The 18,869-nt window shown below is 37.8% G+C and overlaps 1 protein-coding gene across 6 annotated transcripts in view; it reads left to right on the forward strand.

Moving 5' to 3' along the window:
* ctnnd2b (catenin (cadherin-associated protein), delta 2b) overlaps positions 1-18,869 on the forward strand; it is an 80,054-nt gene that overhangs the window by 39,527 nt on the left and 21,658 nt on the right. For 4 of the 6 annotated variants that reach the window (XM_056744188.1, XM_056744190.1, XM_056744189.1 and 1 more), the window contains 7 exons: positions 2,570-2,736; positions 2,893-3,433; positions 4,041-4,184; positions 6,314-6,563; positions 8,955-9,011; positions 16,211-16,343; positions 16,434-16,647. In XM_056744188.1, the coding sequence (XP_056600166.1) occupies positions 2,570-2,736; positions 2,893-3,433; positions 4,041-4,184; positions 6,314-6,563; positions 8,955-9,011; positions 16,211-16,343; positions 16,434-16,647 (1,506 nt within the window). The remainder of the gene's footprint in view (positions 1-2,569; positions 2,737-2,892; positions 3,434-4,040; positions 4,185-6,313; positions 6,564-8,954; positions 9,012-16,210; positions 16,344-16,433; positions 16,648-18,869) is intronic. The other 2 variants (XM_056744191.1, XM_056744193.1) reach the window with 1 other exon arrangement.

Consider the following 18,869-nt stretch of genomic DNA (forward strand, 5'->3'; position numbering starts at 1 on the left):
GTGGACGTTTAACGCAATTACGATTTTACACACAACTGAGATTTCAAATGTCTCCATAAAAGTTCTGCTCCTGCAGAGTTCGGATCTCAAGCTGAAACGATTGACCGTAATTTACATATTCTAGATAACGATTGACTGTAATTTACATATTCTAGATATTCTCAGACAGAATTTAATGTGTGTCAGCCCATAATATGAGCGTGCAGGTGTTCCTCTGTTCTGTAGATCCACACAGGCTCTGTATATCCTTTAGCTTTGTGAAAATCATGAGCAAACACTGGCTGCCTTACTTTGTATGTCCCTGGCTTATTGAGTGAATTGAGGTTATTACTTCATTTCCCAGTTTTTGTGTGTTTCAAATTTAACCGCTTGAGCCGTCACATATTTGTGACAGGCAAAGCTCAGCAGCATACGATCACATATTTGTGATTTGAGAGCAAGCGTTTACGTCACCAGCTGCTGATAGAGAGATGTGCTGAATAGGTGGTTTGCATTCATATATGAAGCTACACAATCTGTTTAATGAGCCCTTATACAAAACATACACAGAATATGTTATATGTATACAATGTATATATACTATTTTAATGTATATATAACATGTACTATTAATATATATTTTATAGAATGTGTTTACTTTGACTGTAGTGGTTCTACCCTTAAGCTATCAGTTATAAATAGTATTTTGATCAAATATTTAGTAGCTCTGATCTGAAATGCAGGTCATGTAGTGTGGAGATAAAACCCCTCTCCCCAAACAGATAAGTGACCACCTGGACATAGATCATACACCGCACAGGCACTCTGTATGCCAGCAAATGGACCCTTAAGATGTCTGAGACGCGTGGCTTGAGACTGGAAAAGGACCATGAGTCTGATTATACATTTATGAATGATCAGGTCTAACTGTAAATGTGCCTGTTTTTGAATCTGATAGTAGGTAAAGTGGTTACAGAAGCAAACTCCAGACATTTTCATTAACCACATCTGGGTAGTTTCTGATATTACTAGGACATCTTAAATATCCTCATGGGTTAGGTCATGCAGTCACATTTTACGTGCCTGGATGTGCAAGTGTCTGTTGGAATTATTTTCATAGACTGCAAACCTTTATTGGCTTTCCTTTATCTTTACGGCTTGTTACACAGAAATAATTGAAGCGCGCTAATATGAGATTGAAAGACGTTTCTTATTTTCTTCTTACAGCGTGTCGAGGCATGTAGACCTCTTGAAAACTGATTTTAGAGCTCTGTCAGTACAACCCTGTAAACTCTTTAAAAGACACAACATTTTTCTGTGCTGTCAGACAACTTCAGACTAGAAATATGTGCATGAATAAGCAGAACGCATCACACAAACTACATGCCATCACGATGGAAGTAGCAAGCTGTCGGAGATGAAACAGCATCTCTCTCTCTGTGCACACAGCTGATATAGTGCCGCTTCAGGACGGGAGGCCTACGTGATGAAGAGGAATGCGATTTCGGTTTGCGCTGACCCCATTTTTCTGAATGTGTGCTCGAGTGTCTTCCAGCAGTGATTAATTATGCATGTCTATTCTGACCATCTACTCACTTTGAGTCTGAAAATAATGAGCAGAAAAAGTCAAGTACAACAGAGGAGGGAAAGGGTGTAGAATAGAGGATGGTCAATGTATGCGAGATGAAATGATAAAGCAATTAACTAAGGGTGTGAAGGTAAAATGGGGTTATGTGAATCATATGAAAGGAAATGTTTAGACCAGCATGGCTGGTTTGCTGGTCTTACACTCTTTAAAATAAAGGTGCTGCTTGATGATGTTATAGGAGAACCTTTTTATGTCTAAATGATTCCATAAAGAACCTTCCGTAAAGCCTTGCTGTTTGACAAATGGTTCTTCAGACTATAGAAAGTTAAGAAATAGATTATTCTTTAAAGAACCTTATACCGAATGGTTCTTCTTTGGCAGTGAAGAACCTTTTAAGCACCTTTATTTTTTAGAGTGAAGCAGGTTTGAGCTAATTCTCGGTTGGTTTAACTGTGTTGTCTGAGTGCTCGAAAGGTGGCCAAAACCTCAGTCAACCATCTTAAACTGGTTAAAACAGATTTTTCTGCTGTGATGGACAGAGAATTCAACTTTAGTGCTTGAACGGTAGCAAAAAATGACAGGTTTTGATTTGGGTTTTGAATTTCAGACAGCAACATATGTAAATCTCTAAACCAAAACTTAAAGGGATAGTTCATCCAAAAAGGAAAACCCTATCATCATTTATCAACCCTCATGTCCTTCAGAACGTGTATATGACTTTTGCATTTGTGGAACACAAAAGAAGATATTTTGAGAAATGTTTTTGGCTTTGTGTCTATGCAATGGAAGTCAATGTTGTTCGGGTACCAACATTTTTCTAAATATCTTATTTTGTGTTCTGCAGAAGAATGAAAGTCATTCAGGTTTGAAATGACATGAGGGTGAATAAATGGTGAAAGAATTATTATTTTTAGGGGAACTGTTCCTTTAATAGACAACAAAAATAAATAGGAGACATTTTAAGTATCATTTGTGAGTCTAACTGTCTTTTTTGCTCCACAGGACCAGGCATACTCTCCCAGAGTGCTTTGCAGCTCAATAATCAAGAGGGCGCTTTTCCGTATCCAGTCAATTACCATAGCAACCAGACCCTGGCTCTCGGGGACCTGTCGGGCTCCCAGCCTCCCCGAGGGGGTCAGGTGGGAGGAGCCCTGCATAGCTATAACCAGGTGGGGATTCATCTCCCTGTAAAAACGCTGAAATTGACCCCCTTAAATGTGAATTGTTATTAAAAGACTTGCCGCTTGAAAATATAATGTGGGTCACTATCATGTAGCTCGTAAGATGATTGAAATTCCAGCTCTTTACGTTTCACTTACCTCTAGGTGACGTCTAATCGTGTTGCACAGCTGGCTGCCAGAGAGACAGCCTCCCGGGTTCATTCTCGAGACTCCTTTGACCAGAGTCATGGCAGTGCATGCCACATGCCAGACGATCAGCCAGCAGCCCCTGTAAATTATTCCTGCTTCACTCTCCCAGCCCAGCGAGTGAGCTCTCAATTTTCCATGCAGACTTTGGGCTCACCGTCCAAACTCCAGAGGCTGGGCTCAGCCTCCGACATGCCCAGCTACGCCACTCTTGCGCGGGTGTCTTCACCCAAGCAGTCTCCGAGCCGGCTGGCCAAGTCCTACAGCACCAGCTCGCCCATCAACATGGCGGCGGGAGGTTTGTCCTCCTCACCTTTGCACATGGCGACGGGACCGGGCAACGCCTCCAACTCATCTCCTTTACACCAGCTCAGCAACGTGGTGGGAAGCTACGCCACTTTGTCTCCCACCAAGCGCATGCTTCACTCCACCGATCAGTACAAGATCTCCCATGATCTGTATGCCAACGCCACACTCCAGAGGCCCGGCAGTCTGGCAGGTCAGTCTGCTTTGTGGGAAATATTCATTCCATTTTGCTGCATCACAATTAACACACAAACGCCAGCAGGCTGGTTATTTTTCACACTTAGCAGTTGTTTGATATCAGCAAACGGATAGATCCAAATTTGACACTATTGTTCTCGTTAAAATTGCCTTCCAAGTATATTTAAGCTGTTAGACACTGGGTTTATTTTTATTGGTGCTTGAGAGTCAGAGTAAAGTAGTGTTCACAACTACATTGAGGTAGTAATGAAGGTTTTTTAGTTTTGTTTTGTGATCACATGAAATCAACGATAAGATTTTTATTTAAAAAAATTGACAATGTTTATTTGGTTTGATTATTATGATTAAACATTTCTTCACATTCAATGCTGTCAAAACCATTTCCACAACCACAAAGACAACTTTAATAAATATCGACATTACCATTTTAATCTATTGACTATACGATATGAATAAATTCGAGCATTCTGGGAAATTAAGTCTTCTATCAACATTGTCAATAAAATGAATTCTTGCTGTAATGGACCGTGCAATTGAACAGGAGTTTTAGTTCTGAACGGCACACAACTCTGTACAGAGTTTTGACTTTCTGCATTGTTTAGGTTCCAGAGGTTCGTATAGTAGTCAGCACAGTCACATGGGCTCAGAGATCAGACCCCTGCAGTCTCCAGAGCATCACATCGACCCGATTTACGAGGACAGAGTCTACCAGAAGGCTCCTCTGAGGAACTTCAACCAAGGCCAAAGTAAGACACCATTGTGAAAATTGTGAAAATGATTTTAAAACAAACCTGCTCTTTTCACTCTTTAAAATAAGAGTTTAAGTTTAAGTTTTGGTCCCTCAAAGAACCATGCAGTTTCTTATAAGAACATTTCTTTCTAACCTATTTATAGTCTAACCATACTGCCCAAAATGGTTCTTATAAGACATCGCTTAGCACCTTTTATGTCGTGTACATGGAACGTTATGGAGAATCGCTGTAGGTATACATCAGTGTTATTTTATGAAATGAAAGTATTCCATTTTTTGTTCGAAAAACGTGATTTTTTCCCCAAGTAAGCAATTAACAGCAGTAAGCAGCCTGACTTCCTCACTTATCGCATAGTAGCACATTTTGGCCATTTATGTCTACTGTTATCGTAACTCATTAAGGTATGCGTTAAGGTATTTTTTTCAGATTAACACGTTAAAAATATTTAACGCAATTAACACAGCATCCGTTTGTTTTGTTTTGTCTAGCATTACATTAGAGAATCACTCTCTTATTCATGCACAGGCTTTTAAACCACTTGAGCGCGATTTGAAACACTTGCTTTGAAGCGTTCAGTGAAGATAGACACCTTTTTGCTGTGGGATGCTGCAAAACGCAACGCAAGATTCAGTCTGGTGTATACAGTCACGGGTTAAAGGCTACGTCAGTGAATCTTTGTCAGAAAGCATACCAGTATTAAGTTCTCTTTCGTGCTTGAATGAATAAAACCACACAAGATTATGCCAGAAAGCCCATTTTCGTAAACAGAGACTTCAAATGTTAAATTAGATCTTAAATGAATGCAAAGAGTTGTGAAAATGGGAGTGGCGTCAGATCTGTGTGAAGCGACAGCTCTTAATGGGGCCGTTATTAAACCTGCTGCTATGACTTCAGTCACTAATGTTTATCACAAAAGAAAACTAGGAATTCAAAGTGCTGTGTAACTTTAATGAGAATTCTTCTGAATTTAATTGACAATTTAGCATTAAAGGCTGTAGAGTGTTTGAGAACGTCATTCAATTTCTGTATATTTCTTACCTGTTATACATAATAGCTCTTAATTATACTGTTGAATGGCTATAATCAATGTTAAAAGTAATTTTAAAAATCAATTTAATAGAGACATCAGTTCCAGTAATAATATCAGAATGTTGGCTTTTCCTAGATAAAATGAGACTGTTAAAGAAAAAAAGTATTTTGTTTCTACATTAATTTCATTAAACGTAAAATTACTGGAATGTAAAAGTATATTTTAAAACATTAATGTAATGTGATATAAATCGTGATTTATCACAAAAAAAATGTGTGATTAATCAGATTGTTTTAAATCGATTGACAGCCCTAGTTCACACTATGCTGTTATCAGTTAAGCTGAACATAGTATATCATTTTATCCATTTTATGGCTGAAACTTGACCAAAACGGCATGTGAAAATATTTTTTTGTTTAGGTTTGTAGTTTTTACATATAATCAGTGTCTACAACCTTGCAAGCCCTGCGCTTATAGATCATCACTTTTCTGACTTTCTGTCTAACATTTTTTGTTATATTGTTTTCAGATTTAACTGTACTGTTGATTAAAATGTAATGTATAATGTTCCATAATGCATCATTGTTTCATTATTGTCCACTACAGTATGTGCATTTGAAACAAAATGAGAGTACATACTGTAGACAATGACAGGATTTTTATTATGGGGTGAACTGCTCCTAAAGCTGTTCAAGTAAACATTAGCTTTTGACTGCCATTTAAAGTGAGAATGTTAAAATCGTGTCTCTGAGCTCCAGTCAGCTGGAAAGCTCCGCAGTCAAGTTGCACAGCACTCACTTCTGGTTTCTGTGGAGCTATTCACATCTGAACAAAAGCAGGCCAAACGTAAAAAATCCCTTTCCATTGAAAGTCAGACAAGCTAATAAAACATCTGCTGAAGCCCTATCATGATGAAGTCATTTTATAGCTTAATATGCTTCTTGTTGTGTTTTGCTCCTCCTGTCCACCCTATCCTTTTTTACCATTGTACTGTGGTAATGTTTAACACCTTTTGCTGCACCCAAAGATCCAATGAACCATTTTTGTGAGCAAGTCGTGAACTTTCTACTCTGTCCCTACTCTCCTGTCGTAGCCCCTTCCTCTCCCGGTGTTGACTCCATACCCTTGCAGCGTACTGCAAGCCAGAACGCCACGGGGACGTTCCCCCGTGCAGGCTATGCCACCGGTCCTGGTGCCTCAACCGTAGACTATGCCAACCCCTACCGTACTCTCCAGTTCTGCCCCTCCACAGACTCACCCTACAGTAAATCAGGACCTGCTCTGCCTCCGGAAGCAACACTGGTCAGGTCGCCCTCCGTAGACAGCATCCAGAAGGATCCCAGGTGAGTCGTCCCACTGCATCTTGAGGAAACGGCACATTACTGGCACTTTTCACAAATACAGTAAAATCCAATTGTTCAAAAAAATGTTCAATTGAGATTTTTAGAGATTTACAGACTTAAATCCCATGTTTTATGAATGAAAGAGCTATTTTTTATTTGTTAGATGCACTAGCAATAGTTAGTAAGCAGTGTTAAACACATCAAACTTTAACCCTGTCATCCATTTTTATATTTACTCATAACATTTACTAAATTACATAAACATTTATTAATATACCAGACACCTTCATCTTAAAGTCATTGACTTTGTCAATGAGTCAAGAATAATTGCAGTATACAAAGCTATGGTTATATATAGGCGTTGAAGCGGAAGAAATTAACTTTTTTGTCTTTTAATTTATTTTATTATTAATGAAAATACTTTTTTATTTATGATTAATATACACTACCTTTCAAAAAATGTATAACACTTGCTCACTTATTTATATTTCTGTGTATTTTAAAATAATACAATACTCATCAAAATTCTGTAAACAAAGGGAACAATTGGAATTACAAAAAATAAGTCTAGAATAATTTTTTAATAATATTGAAGTAGTTCATATTTATTATGTGTTTTTATTGGCTGCTCTTTCTTTCATTATTCATCCATTTCAAAAATATTTTTTTATAAATTAAAATTTTGTTTTGCAATGATTTTGTCTATGAAACTTTAAGATCGAAAATTGTTACGATAATGAGAAACATTTCACATATCCAAGTGTTCTAAAGCTTTGATTGATAATGTAAATTCATCATAAAAGTATAATTTATTTCTAAACTAGCCCCTACTGAGCGTCTGATTCCATTTTATGTCACATATTGTGGTGTAGGGATTTTTTAGGAGTTTACAGATATATTTCTGTATATTTTCTTTATTCAAATGCCTGCTTGAAAATCCTACATAAAAAGAGATTTCAACTGTCTCGCATTTTTAGTACGGGTTGCAAAAAGCAGCTTATGTAATAATATTGAGTTTGACTTTCTAAAAGCCTCTTGTTTAATTAAACAGTTTTTGGAAAAGAAAAATATATTTTGAAGAGGTTTCTGCTCTATTTTGTACCATGTTTGTGAAATGTGCCTAGCACTGTTCTGCCAGCCAGATGGCCACACTGTATGATCAACAAATCAAACAGAGCTTCACATGCACAAGTTGTCAATGAAGGCACTTTATAGCATGAATCAGACATAACACGACCTCACTTCCTGTAGTAGCTCAGATTGCTTGTGTACACTGATTAAAATCTAAATCACAATGAGCCGTTAGTCATAAAATTATAAATTCTTCAGGAATGATGCAGCATGATTTTACAGTGAGCTACTCAGTTTGTAATCTTCCACCTTTTCCACTCGATATTAGTAATAAGCATATTTTTGGATTTATCGTGTGACATTCATTTGATGTGCTAAGAGGCTTTTGACTATCATCCCTTTAAAAGTGAACCAAAGTAGGACTTTTCCTTTTTGTTTGCTTGCCTTTCTACTGAGTTGATCCTTTGTTTTCGAACTATTGTTTTGTTGATTTCTTGTCATCCCTTTTGTTTATCCCTCACGCTTTTGTTTCTCTCTCATGTCTTTCACTGCTAGTGGTTATGGTGGAGGTGGTATGACGTGTGATGCATTGCATTTACTGGCTGCAAACAAATGAACACAGACTTTTTCCTACTGTTTCAGAATATGCCACTCAAAGTCATTTTTGGTAATGTTTGTTTTATTAAAGGGCGGGTCTGACAAGCGTAAGTCATATACTTATCAACAAAATGTAAAAACAAAAATTATAAGAAATATGTGTTATGTATTTACGCATACATAAATACTTACGTAACCACTGCTCCATTTTGAAACTTAGATGAAAGACTTTATTTTTCATGTCAACATGTTCTGATGTATTTCAGTATTCTCACTGACCGGTTTGTAAGCCGGTTTTGCCCACAGATCAGCTATCGCCGTCTTTATTTCGCACTGCCTCAAAAACCGCAGCAAGCATCAACAAACTCCACAATCCAAGTATTATTGTTCAATTGAATAATAGTGTTAACATTGTTTGTGGCAGTGTGAAAGCTAGTTGTGAACCATCATCGATAGATAAATGGATTAAATCTAGCCCTGCATAACACAATGAAAACGACCTGAAATGACATGCATATTAGTTCTTTCAATAACGTGAGACCCCTCTTTAATAAAACCAGCAACACAAACTTTGTAGTGCATGTCCGGAGACAAATGCAAGTGTGAAATATGTTCATGTAGCAGCAGGAAGACGCTTAAACATAAATTCGTTCTTATTTTAAATGTCAAATCCCTTTGTGCTAGACACCTACAATCTCTCTTTCTCTGCCTGTCTCCTGATAGGTACGACCCTGAATTCCTTGTCTGGAATCAAAATCAAGCCGAGCAAAGAATGACAAAGTAATCCAACATTTATTTATTTCTACTACTCATTTACAAAAAGCACTTTTCTCCTCTCTGCTCAACATCTTATTGCCATGGCAGCATGACTCAATTAGATGTTCTGTCTGACTGTGTCGAGATAAGCTTTGCATTCACAGAATATGTCTCATGATTTCCTAGAATGCTGTAAGGTTAGCACAGGGTGAGGTACTAATCATTTACTGTTGTTTGTGTGGATTTGCTTCAAACAGTGTGTTTCAATATGTGAGTGCAAGGCCTTCATTCATCCACATTGAGCTTAATGTGTGGTCAAATCCAAACTCATTTCTGATTGGTCAGATTATTGGAAAATAGAAGAATAGAAATAGAGGTTGATAAATAATGTAAATTGAGAAACCCTCATTTGGTTTTTCTAAGGGGACAGCATAGGCAACCAGAGTTTGTCTATTGCTGCAAAGCATCACATTATGTGTGTGTGTGTGTGTGTGTTTCTCCTGTTTTGTTATTCATTGTTTTGTTATCGTATTATGTTAAAGCATGGTTAGTTTCCTTTTTATGTTAATTTACATTTTTTTGATGCAAGCAACACGAGGGCCAATATCATTGTTTACTACATTTAGTAACGTGACAAACATAGATTTTCAGTTTAGGTACGAGCTCTTTAAGCTAAAAGAAATATGTTTTTCATATTATAAATATGAGCTAATTTTTATGCAGTAATTTATATCAAAGGATGCACATGTGTTTAATCATAAATTTATCATCAGATTTTTTCCCATTGTCAATGTATTATAGATATTCACCATTTATAGCCATATGTTGTTTTTTGGTTCTCTAAAACCAGAACCAGTAGCAGTAGCAGTAATACAGTATGTGAACAAATCTAATTTATGTGACTGTTTTGTTGACAAATGTTTGAATCATTTGGCCAGTTCAGGGGGGTGCAATGTTCAGAGCTGCATTGCTGGCACCGTTGATTCAGATCTGAGCTCTCGGTGTGGGTGGCAGGGAATGAAGTGGTCACTGAGTGTGACAGAGACGTATTCTGAGCTCAGTTCAAGCTGCCTCTTAGGACCGTTCACGCACGTGTGTGCTGAATCAAATCTGCTGCGGACCACTGTCTCTTAAAGAGGGGTCAAGTTTGGTTCACACGTTCACACCATGTTAGAGCTCACCTCCAGTCGCTGCCAATAATATTTATACCACACTCTCGGAGTCCTAACTTCCTCAGCTGTCAAAACAGTTCATGGACATTATTTCTACTGTAAGGTAGGAACCGTCAAAATGTTCTGGAACCTCAAACTAAATGTTTCTCTGAATGTGAAATCCAGGCTATAGTCTCATATTAATTTAGGAGAGTAGAAGCGTCAAAGTTTGGTTTCAATTATTTAATTCACAATTATTTCAATATTTAACATGGCCTTACCCGGTTGAAAAAAACAGCATATGCTGGTTAGGTATGTTTTGAAGCGTGTTAGCTGGTTATGAGCTGGTCCTGAGCTAGCTATGAGCTAGCAGCTTGGGACCAGTTTAGGACCGGCTAAAATTTTTGGGTGAACTATCATTTTCAGTGTCAACCCTCCACTTTTGTCAAAGGCGTTGCATAAGATTCATTATTTCTGAGCATCCTTGGACCGTCTTTGATTAAGCTGTCACATGTTGTTCCAGCGCTTGTTTTCCAGTTTGTCTTCAGACAAAAGCACTGAATACAATGGAAGTGCTGGAGTGATGTGTCAGTGCTGAGCAAGTAAAACGTATTCGGTGCTCCGGTCGTGTTTGAACAGGAAATCCAGCAAGCGAGCCGGGCGGACAGAGGAGCTCTGCGCTCATTAGAGTGTTTGTTTTATCAGCGTGCACGCTTCAGCGGCTAAGCTACAAGCTAGAATTTCAGCGATTACATTGGCTGGTGACTGGTCTTATTTACTCTGTTCAGCATGTGTATGTTGTCTATTCATCTGCCCATAGTGCCAAAAGCGAGTTGTACACTATGCAAACAAACCCGCAGTGTGCCAGTTATGTTGGTGCTGCCCACACTTGACACATGTGGCATTTAGCAGAGCCATTTCTTCCATCAGACATAAAAGTACTGACTAATGCTTCTTTGGATGGGTTGCACCAACAAGTATTAGCCTTAAATCTATATTAAATCAAGGGTTATTTAATAATTCTGTTGCACCCAACTGTAAACCTTGTTCGCTTTAATTCTGTTGCTCCATTATTTCAAACTCTGATGTATCTCTTAGTTAGGGATTAGATTTTAACTTGATACTGAGGAGGTTTAAATAATATTAAATAATAAAAAAATACATATATATTCTAAATCCTCCGGGAAAATGATCAGAAACAGACACATAAGTGTCATGTCATTATTCATTGATGTGTTTATTGTAAATAAAAATGCAAACAAAACTAGGATCAACAAACCCAAGATTAGCTCTAAACTCTGTTTACTTTAATCTTGTTTGGTATAAACCACCCTTAATGTTTTTGATATACGTCGTTGAGGTACAAATGCCTGAGGATGGAGAAGAGCTGGGATTTAAAATAAATTATTTAAAAAAGCTTATAAAAACAAATATTATAATATTGTAATCATACATATTCTAGTTTATCACTAATCAAACTCTTGCTGATAAAAGCAAACACGTCAGCTACTAAGAAATCTTTACATTTACATAATTTTTCAATTTAACTTTTCACTCATATTGTAATGCTCATAATAAATGTAATGAAACAAAATGTAATAAATAAAAAAATAGACAACTTTCCTCTGTATCTATTTCAGATTAGCCCTCCATAACTTTTGCTTAAGGAAAAGCTTTTAAAAAGCATTTTGTGTAGGATCATTGCAGCATCCATTCTGAATTGGACTGCACCCATTTCAAACTATCAGTCCATTAGCTCTGTTTCTAATGATCATGCTCGCTGGGGCATCGTGAATGCATAATTTATGATGCTTTTATTTGCCTCTTTTTCATGCCACACGTCATTCGGTGGTCCATGAGGGGCTTATCCTCTTATTCCTCCGGCCCCGTGGGTTATTCAGACTCATTCTCTGAAACATGCAGCAGGGTTTTGTGGTGTTAATGTTTATGCTGTGGGGATAAGAGATAGATTCACCTGACTGAACCAAAACAAAGCCCAAACAAAGACCTGCCAAAAATAGGCCAGTTTGTCTCAATCCAATGACTTTCAAATGTTACATTACTTTCTGCTGAAGGATTTCAGGCGTCTTTTCTGCCAACCCTGTTATGATTCCATGGACAAGACCACTCTCTGTCTTTCAAGCATTGTTCTAAAACTTACTGTATTGCCTAATGCCTACAAAGGCAGCATCCTAATAAACGTGGAATTTCATAACTGACTACTAGGTTTTGAGACTAGGTCTTTCTCTTGTTTCTGATCACAACTGCATGAAAGTCAAAATCGTCATTTAATTCTGCTGATGAGATGGAGGGACTTTCAGGTGAAGGCTACAAAACCGATATTAGCAGATCAGTCAACCACCCGCAGAGCCTCCCGTCACAAGGTTTATCAAATCTAACAAAATCGCTCTATGTTCTCTGTAGCACGAATGAGTCGTTTGCCAGACAAATCCTTCTCCGGGGTTTTAGCAAGGCATGACATTTTTGGTCTCCGAGCAGACGTTTGGTTATTCATGTTTGGTGATTAATGGTAGATTCATCCCTGCTTGAGCGACCTCAGTCACAGCGAACGGAGCTGTGCTCGGGGTGTGGCTTCATCCAGGCTTTAATTGTCATAATGGCCAGGCTAATGATTTTGCTGTCAGTGACAGACCTCAGAGGAGGGTGGTGATGTCACTAGGCAGACTATGCATATGTTTGTGTTGAACTAGAGTGTGGAGAGTGATTCAGCTGTAAGGTTAAATGATGCAGACGAGGTCTCCAGAAGGATTGCATTACAGTTCTGACTTTAATCATAAATTATGTAGTCAGTTTTTAGAGCAACAAGTGTCTAATGAAAATGAGTGCCGGGATGTATACATTTGAGTCTAACTGCACGTTAAACATCATCACTAATGTATGCAAGGAGTGATAGGGTATCATCTGTAGATATGAATGACTATCCATTTTTTAATGGAAGATTTGGTTCCAGAAGTAAGGATTTTCTAACGTTCAATGAGTTTCTTTATTAGTGATGTTGAAGAATTTAAAATCTAAAAGGCAGTTTCCCAGACCGGGATTAGTGTGATAGTTCACCCAAAAATGAAAATTCTGTCATCATTTATTCACCCTCTTATCATTTCTAACCTTTATGACTTTCTTTCTTGTGCAGAACACAAAAGAAGATATTTTGAAGAAAGTTGGTAAACGATAATGACTGGACCCCATTCACTTCTATTGTACGGACACAAAACCAACGGAAGTGAATGGGGTCCAGTTAACAACATTTTTCTAAATATCTTCTTTTGCTTTCTGAGGAAGACAGAAGTCACACAGGTTTGAAATGACAAAAGGGTGAGTAAATGATGACAGAATTCTTATTTTTGGGTGAACTATCACTTTAAGCAAGGACTAGGCCTTAGTTAAATTAGGGCGTTTAAATTGTTTTTACAAGCGTGCCTCACAAACAAACATTACATTTTTGTATGTTCAGACAAAATTACAGCATAAAGAACAAATATCTAAAATTCATGCCTTCTTAAGAAAGTCTTACTATCTTGAAAGTTTCAAAATTAAGTTTATGCTTAAAAAAAGGATAATTCAACTGAATTAAGGTCAAACTTGAATTAAGTTTCTTTTCGTAACACTATTAGCAAATGTTTTCTCTCGATTTTAGCATAAACTTTATTTTTTTATTTTTGCCATTTTACCTTTATTTCTACAGTCACAGTCAGCGGACAGGAACCGAAGTGGGAAAGAGAAGGGGGTGGGATCGGGAAAGGACAACCACGCCACATAAACTTTAATTTGGACAAGACCATAATATAATTAATGCCATAATACATATGAATGTATATAAGATTATTGCATTAAATATCTAAAAACCACTAGTACTGTGTTATTTCTGATTCATTATGCTTCTTAAGTATATAAAAAAATAAAAAATAAGAAAGCATTCGTAAGATTGTCGAGGGAAGTATTATTGCTAAATCAATCTTCTTCATCGATTTTTTTATTGTCTAATGAATGATATTTTTACTCAGCAGAAGTGTATAACAGGTGTGGAAGATCCCTGGATTCTGTGCTGTTATTGTGAAAGTAGCTGGCTAGAGGCGTTTTGCTTAGATACAATAGATGCTTGTTTGGTGCTGATGCTGGTAAAACATTGGGCCGTGGCATCAGATTTACTGCGGTGTATAATTACACAGAATTAAACGTTGAGTGAATAAATTCACTTTAGTGCTGCAGTTAATTGAGTAATTATAGTGCTACAGTCAAAAATGTATGTATACTAATAAGCCCACCATTGATGACCACATAAACTTCATCTGTTTTATTTAAAAATTGTTAATTAGTGATAATCATGTACATTACCAATTAGCGTGCCTGTGTGATTTATGACAGCATGCAGTCATGCACTACATACATCTAATGCACTGGTGAGTTTGGCTTGTTGTTTGTGACTGCTGGCCATTCCTGCAGCCTGTAATAAATGCGTAACAAAGCCCTTAACATTGATGCTTAGTGTGAGATGTGATTTTCATTGCTCAAGGTTGAACAATGATACAAAAAAGATACACAGAATGAAAACAAAGCAGCCATGATTGAGGATTATTCCCACTAACCTTTTCCCAATGGACGCCATTTTTCTTTGTGTGACCGCATTTGGCCTGGTACTGGTTGTGCTGGCAAAAATGGGACACGGTACAACAGATTTTTCCTGTGGTGCCTCTTACCGGAGGAGATGTTTGTCGATTATTTTGTTTTTTGCTGCCTCACAGATTCAGAAAAGGCAGTGTTGAATTTGCTCTGCGTTCACCGGTCTTATTTTTTCACTTTCCTCTTTTTCCTGCGCTCTTGGTTTTCTGATCTTATTATTTGAATTGACTTCTTGTTTGACTGCATCCGACATGACGCTTTCAGAGAGAGTGTTTGGCAGTCTGTTCAAGCTTTAGAGAGGAAGGAAGAGAGAATGGATGAAAAACGGAGACTTGTTTCTCTTGCTTGCATGCAGTATGAGCAGAATAATTACTCTGTGTGGCGACACATGAGTTCAGCCGATATTAGAAATAAAATTTCACAAAAAAGCAAACAACAGCAACAGCAACATCACAAGGTCATACATTTTTTTTTTATTTATAACAATGCAAAATACAGTTTCCACTGCAAAACAAATTACGGAAAATGTACATGGGCTGGGTTTCCCGAAACCTTCGTATCAAAAATTAGCCCTGCGGTGGAAAATGAAACCATTTATGTACCGACTGACATAGATCGGCACGGAGTGGAACGATTAAGCAACGAGAACGGTTCGGCGCGATGGTGTCTCTCCATGTCACCTTGTATTGAAGCGTCTATAAATGTAAATGTGGTACAGTTTCTCTATTCATTTGCTATTGGTTAATTGTTATCTGACATTATAAAGTATGTCTGTGCTGTTTGCTGGAATCGCTGTCATGGTTGATATTCTAGCCGTGTTTAGCGAGTCACAGAATGTTGGGGTTCAGGAAATGCAGATCTTCTCCTGTGGGGTTTTAGGCACCTTAGGACCGCTCCAGGCAATAGCACAGCTGTCAGTGATACCTACGATAGGCCCACCATTACTGCGGAGGATGTTACTGTCTGTAAACATTACTCACGATCTAACATATCTTTGCAAAATATCAGAAATCTGAATTTTAATAAGAATACCCATTTGTTTCTCATTCTTTGTTCTTATCCTCATTTATTTTCCTCTTAGCAAAACAGTCATGCACCATATTTTGAGGTTAATTTGTTTTCATTTAGTTTCGTCTGTTTAGTGTCGTCGTTTCTCTGTTTGACTATTTTCAAAGCATTTAAGTAGTGCATTTAACAGCAGGAGATCACAGATGTTTGTGGAAAGTTTGGATAGATAGCATTCAGTTTGATTAATTGTGAAGAGAAGCGTATTCAGACAACACAGAGAGGAGAATTTCTAAATGTTTACACAGAATGACTCAAATACATTTTCAGATAACAAAATGTTGTCCTTGCAGCTTTTGATGTTGCATTGTTTTGTGTGCACGACTCCTCCGCATGCGATAGCATTTGTGCGTGTGTGTGCATCCTCAGGGAATTTGGCTGGAGGGATCCTGAACTGCCAGAGGTCATTCAAATGCTGCAGCATCAGTTTCCATCTGTACAGTCCAATGCTGCAGCCTACCTACAGCACCTGTGCTTTGGAGACAACAAGATCAAATCAGAGGTCATTTCTACAATATTCAGTTAAAAGAAAGAATTGCATTTTTTTATTTTTTCATAGTGACTTTATGGTTCTTCTGGCATTGTGTATCAGATACGAAGACAGGGTGGTATCCAGCTTCTGGTGGACCTGCTGGACCACCGTATGACCGACGTGCACAGGAGTGCCTGCGGCGCTCTTAGGAACCTGGTTTACGGCAAGGCCAACGATGACAACAAGATTGCGCTGAAGAATTGTGGTGGGATTCCCGCCCTCGTGCGGCTCCTGCGCAAGACTACAGACGTGGAGATCAGAGAGCTGCTTACAGGTAATGAAAACACACTTCACACATCTAACTTACCATTACGCTTCTTCTCTTTTGTGTTCTCTCTCACCTGGTGTCCTACGGCGATTAGGCACAATGCAAAATGCTAAAAAGCTCTGTGTTGCAGAGCAGCAACAAACCATCAGACAAAGCAATATGAATGATTTGTGTAGTAATGTGGAGTGAGATTTTGGACAATCTCACACATAAAATCACAGATGAGATCTCTTTGTTATTTCTTCTAAACCTAAATGAGAATAAATGGAGGGCAATTGAAAACCTTTGCTTAGGAATGCTGGGTCTTAGATATTTCAGAAAGAAGACCTTTATTTCATGGTTTTTCATATATTTTAACAGCTCTAAAAATCATCTGTACTTGTTACTGTACACTCAACTACCCATTAAATGATTTGTTAATGATTTTCTAATTGGTAAGCTCTATTATAATTAAAGATAATACCAGTACTTAGCATAGACTCCTTAGGGACTTGTGTATAATGACTCTGACACATTGACAAAAGACTAAGAATCTTCTTAATGTCCTTTACAGTCATTGTATAGAAGAAATTCGAGAGAGCTGTCTGCAGTTTGCTTTTAAGGCATTTCATAAATGTCAGATGATGAGTTGTTAGGAGACGCTTCAGTAAGATGCTTGGACTCCCTTGTGTTTCAGTTTAGTGAGCAATCTAAATGTCCATCAATTGAAAAATTACCATCTAGTTAAATACAACTAAATCTAGCTAGAAACAACTAAATTGTTTTAAATGAATAAAAGCATATTTAAGCTGAGTGGCACTCGATTATTGCAGCTTCTTGTGCGTATGCTGTTCTGAGCTGAAACATTTGATTTTCCGTACAATCAAATGCTTTTTTCTACACAATTAACATGTAAATTGGAGAGCGGTCCAGTACAATGACAGTGGGGGGATTTACTGAAAGAATGAATTGAGCCCACCCATAGCGGTGTTTATTTGCATGTGATGTCTGCGTTGTTTTAGGACTCTGTTCACAAAATAAATTATACAAATGAGTTTGTAGTTCTAGGTTGTGTAGGATGCAGCCGATTACAGTAATACTGTTGGGACTGTACAGCATCACTACATCGCTGTGGTCCAGGCTCCTGAATTGACTCTTTAAAATGCATTTTATATGGATATACAATATGGCCTGTTGTAACACTCGTCTTTCAACTCTTTCCCCTGTTTTTAAAAGGTTACCAGCCAGCACATTTTTGATCATTTTCACAACACTTTAATGGGCCACAGAATATTTTCTATGGATATATGAACAAACAATATATCAAATGAGAGAACAGGGCCTCTGCTTTATATCTTATTTATCTCATGCTAAATGTGGGTATGTTTCTACAAACATCTACAAAATGTTGAGGAAATTGTTTTTTGACAAATACTCCATCCAGAACAATAATGAAAACAGCATGAGCATCGCTCATTTTTGGATCTAGATGCTGTACTCTTTCAGAAGGTGTTTAACAGCACCCCCTAGAATTCAACATGAAGCATGGAAAGCTGGAAAAACTTGTCAAGTCTCGTTGTAAATTATATTAAAAAAGTTGTATCGTACTGTAAATAAGTGGAAAAAACGTAAAGAGTTGTTTGCTTTATAATAATGTTAATGTTCTCCATGGAAGCTAGAAAAGTATAAGAGTATATATTTTAGACATAAAATGAGCCTCGTATTTTTCACAGAAAAGACTTAAATCTGCCACAGCCTCAATTCAGGCACGATTCAGCTTTCATTGACATGTTGATTTTTGCATTGAAATTCTCTTCAGTGAATTTCACACATACACACAAACTGCAGATCCTGGTTCACCGCTAGTTGCCGAACCCAAACCCAGGTCTGAGTTGAAGTCTTTTCATTCTGTAGATGGATGAACAGGACTATATTTATAACAAACAAGATAAGATAAAATTGTCCGGGTCAGTGCTACACCCTGCTAACAGCTAGAAAGAAAAACCTCATAAGCGTTCCCTCATAAATTGTATAGAACTCCATAGCAGCAGGGATCTCATGAAAGATTCATGAATGCGGAGAGATTGGACAGGTTCCTCTCCTCAGACACCAGCTTCAGGGGGTCGAGGTTTTGACCCAGAACTGAGCCAGTTCTACTGATTAAGCTATTGAGTATTTGGCACCCCCTGCCCCACGCTGATGCCCACTGTCTAGAACAGTGTTTCTCAATGCCAGCTGCTCACATTTTG

The sequence above is a fragment of the Triplophysa dalaica genome, chromosome 3 (genome assembly GCF_015846415.1).
Source record: "Triplophysa dalaica isolate WHDGS20190420 chromosome 3, ASM1584641v1, whole genome shotgun sequence".
Classification (NCBI taxonomy): Eukaryota; Metazoa; Chordata; class Actinopteri; order Cypriniformes; family Nemacheilidae; genus Triplophysa; species Triplophysa dalaica.